Consider the following 4,089-nt stretch of genomic DNA (forward strand, 5'->3'; position numbering starts at 1 on the left):
TAATCTGATTCAGGGGAAGTACAAGTTGCTAGTCCATACATTAATAGTGATAATGCTGCTACAACTCATATACTCCTTAGTGATGTGAGTACTATTGACCTCTCAGGCGCAGGATCAAATGCTGAGGAACAGGTTGAAGGTGATGATCCATACAGTAGTATTGAAACTCCAGCTAAAGATTTTGAATCTGCCAGTAATAGTGAGGAACAAGTTGCTCTTACAGGTCCAACCAATGATCATCATCCAACAACCACTTTAGTTGATGTACCAGTTGATCATCAACCTGACAATGCTACACTCTAGTCAACTACCTTGATTGATGTACCAGTTAAGGTACTCCATGCACCACAAGGGCATCATATGATCACCAGGCACAAGGCGAAGGAACATCACTTGTCACTTGTTGCTCGCAGCAGCACAATAATTGTGAGAGAACCAAATACTACTAAGGAAGCACTAAGATCACCTCAGTGGCTTGCAACAATGCATGAAGAAATTGATGTTTTACATACTAACAAGACATGGGTTTTGGTGCCCAAATCTCCTGGTATTAACTTGGTTGGCTCAAAATGGGTGTTCAAGACAAAATTAAAAGATGATGGGACAGTAGATAGATACAAGGCCAGACTTGTGGCAAGGGGATTCTCGCAATTTGAAGAGATAGATTTTGAAGAAACATTTAGTCTTGTGGTTAAAGTTACAACTATTGGTGTCACTCCCCAAACTCGAGGGGCGCAACTGGCTCCTAATGCCAAAACTTAGGCCCGAGCCGACCCCGCTGAACCATTTGCTACTAGCGCATGGCAATCATACACAATCAAGAAAACAAACAAATATATCTCGGCTTAAAACTAACCCTCGGCCGGCAAGGCCCCTGTCAACTAATCTATAAAAGAAACAGCTACTCCTAGGAGATCATATTAATAAATAGTCAACTAGCACAGAAGTCCTGATTGGACCGTCGAGGCCACCATGATATCTATACCAAAACAAAAGGCAGGTATATATCAATACAATACATCAAACAACTCACAAGCTTCAGCAAACCAATAACATAGGCCAGTATGGCCATAACATAGCTATACACCCCACACACTAGTCTACAAGCCTATAAGAGTAGTCAAGATTAGCGGGACAGGGCCCCAGCCTACCCATAAATATATATACAATAAAAGGTAATAAACCTCCCAACTCTGGCAGCTCAGGAGGAAAGGGGCTAGCCAACCGGATAAAAGTCAATCCTGCTGCTGAGGAGGTCTACTCGGTCGTCTGTCAGGACCTGCATGCATGAATGCAGCGCCCCCAGGCAATGGGCCGTCAGTACGAAATAATGTACAGAGTATGAAAGACAATAGACTGTGTGGAGGTATCCTGATATACTGGAATAATATGATAAATAAATCAAGGATAAGATAAGTGTACTGACCTGCTCCTAAATCTAAACTTATCAAAAATAATAAAACAACAACCTAACCAAGCCCCCATAAGCTTGGCAGGTACACACAGTACACAAATCCACCTACTCAGACCCCCATAAGCCCGGAGGGTGCTAATCAGCCTATGTACCCCTATCGGTAGTCCCCTAACCCTGTAGGCAGTCACATAGCCTTCTTAGGCATTAATATATCCCCGTAGCTAACACATAACTCTCTTAGGTATCAACATAGCTTATAGACAACTCATATCCCTCTTAGGCAACAACATGGCCCTGTAGGAAGCACATAGCCTTCTTAGGCGTCAATATATCCCTGTAGGCAACTCATAGCCTTTCTAGGTATCAATATAGCTTATAAACAACTCATAGCCCTGTAGGAAACACATAGCCTTTTTAGGCGTCAATATAGCCCTGTAGGCAACTCATAGCCCTTCTAAGCATCAATATAGCCCCGTAGGCAACTTATAGCTCTTTTAGGCATCCATATAGCCTTGTAGGCCGAACATAGCCCTTCTAGGCATAAATCACATTCTTGCAGCTAACCACAATAGCCCCAAGGGCAACAATAACAATCCAATCGCTAAATGTGAGCAATTTAGTTATAAGCAACCTATACAAATAGCCTCTAAGTCGTGTCCAACATAGGGACGCTACTAACTGAATAAGAATCTCGACAAGGGAGGATTATATCAACTCGAGCAGCCAACAATCAACAATAATGACTACAAGTGTAACAAAGACAACAACCCAATTACATTGCTCCTCAGCTTTAAGGAAACATGTTGTAAGTAGGGAATAGCCTTAACATACCTTTCCAATGAACGCTCGAAAGACCGTAGTTCCTTCACGAAAGTTGTTCCTTATGTCCTAAGCTTCACAATCATTATATATACACAACTGAAATGCACCTATAAACAATTCATAATTAATCTTAAATCGACAGATTTGCCATATTTCCCCAACTTGTCAAAACGTCCGTAGAAATTCATAAAAACAACCATAAAAGGGTTCCGAGATGATTACCTTAGTTAACCAAGTGTAAACCTTGAAGAAACACCAATAACTACAAATTTATATCTTCAAAAACTAGCTCCAAACGCAGCTAATAGGAGGGGAAAATGATTTCCACGTGTAGAGACCGCGTTTCTAGGCACGGGGGCAACCTTTAATGGTAGAAATCGTCAAAAACCAACCTTCATCATGCAAGAACTCCATAGGAACCATCTCTTAAGCTTTCTTTCTAGTTTGGAAGTGAAAATAAATGTTTTCATGGCTTAAAACGTTGAGTAAGCCGACATACCACATTTTTGACCCGACCCAAATTCTGCCCCGGCAGTCCGTAGTAGAACCCTCATAACTTTTTACTCCAATGTCGGTTGGATACGGAATTTTGTGCGTTGCAAACTAGACTCGTAAGCCTTTGATTTAATGGGTGATAGGACTTATAACTCTTTATATATTGGGAGAAAATATCCAAGACATTGGACCCAAATTTTAGAGAAATCTTTAAAAATAAACTTACGATTACTTTCGCCAACATTTATTTTGCCACTTACCTAACTTCAATAATTGAGATACAACCCTTGAACACTTAAAATCTGACATACCACATCATTCTTAATTTATTACTTACCCTCCTTGTCTTTCCACGACGATACGAGTTAATTTAGAAGTTTTGAAAAGTCGGGGTGTTACAATTAAGGTGGTTCTATCCATTGTTGTCAGTTCAAGGTGGGAAGTTAGACAACTAGATGTCAAAAATGTCTTTATCCATGGCTTCCTACAAGAGGAGGTGTACATGAGTCAACCTCCTGGTTTTATTGATCCCTAGTATCCTCAACATGTGTGTCTACTTAAAAAGGCATTGTATGATCTTTAACAAACACCAAGATCCTGGTTTGATAGGCTTAGCATGCATCTCTTGCACTTTGGTTTCATTTGTAATAAGGCTGACCCTTTTTTACTTTGCAAACTCACAAAGGCAAAATATTTCTCTTGTTATATGTGGATGATATTATTGTCACATGAAGTAATCCATCTCATGTCTCAGAGTTAGTTCTACAACTTGGGAAGGAGTTTGCTATGAAAGATCTTGGCTCTTTACACTTCTTTATAGGAATTGAGGTGAAGTATTTCGAAGGTGGAATTCACTTAAATCAAAGCAAGTATGTTGCTGAGCTGCTGGCCAAAACAAAGATGACTTTGGCAAAGGCTGTAGCCACTCCTTTGGCTCAAAAACATGGTTTGCATGAAGCTGTGAGAAGTCTTGTAGATGCATCCTTGTACAAAATGATAGTAGGGAGCATTCAATATTTGACCCTCACAAGACCTGATATCACTCATGCATCTAGCAAGCCAGTTTATGTAAAGCCCAAACATTGAACATTTTCGAGGGGTAAAAAGGATTCTCAGGTATATCAAAGGTACTCTACACTTTGGACTCAGAATTATTTCACAATCACTATGTAAGTTGTATGGCTACTCAAATGCTGATTGGGGAGGTTGTACCACAACTAGGAGATCAACTACAGGCTATAACATCTACCTAGGTGCAAATTGTATTTCTTGGACCTCCAAGAAATAGACCACAATAGCCCGATCGAGTGATGAAGCTGAGTATAGAGCACTAGCCTCCACTGCCGCAGAAATGACTT

The 4,089-nt window shown here is 40.5% G+C and overlaps 1 protein-coding gene across 1 annotated transcript; it reads left to right on the top strand.

Moving 5' to 3' along the window:
• The first annotated feature begins 360 nt into the window (after nt 1–360).
• Nucleotides 361–3,817, top strand: LOC107062398 (uncharacterized mitochondrial protein AtMg00820-like). The gene is made up of 2 exons (XM_015312987.1): nt 361–709; nt 3,552–3,817. The coding sequence occupies exons 1-2, from the start codon at nt 361–363 to the stop codon at nt 3,815–3,817; spliced, it is 615 nt and encodes a 204-aa protein (XP_015168473.1).
• Nucleotides 3,818–4,089: the final 272 nt, after the last annotated feature.

Source organism: Solanum tuberosum, unplaced genomic scaffold, assembly GCF_000226075.1.
Source record: "Solanum tuberosum cultivar DM 1-3 516 R44 unplaced genomic scaffold, SolTub_3.0 scf00225, whole genome shotgun sequence".
In the NCBI taxonomy this organism is placed as follows: domain Eukaryota; kingdom Viridiplantae; phylum Streptophyta; class Magnoliopsida; order Solanales; family Solanaceae; genus Solanum; species Solanum tuberosum.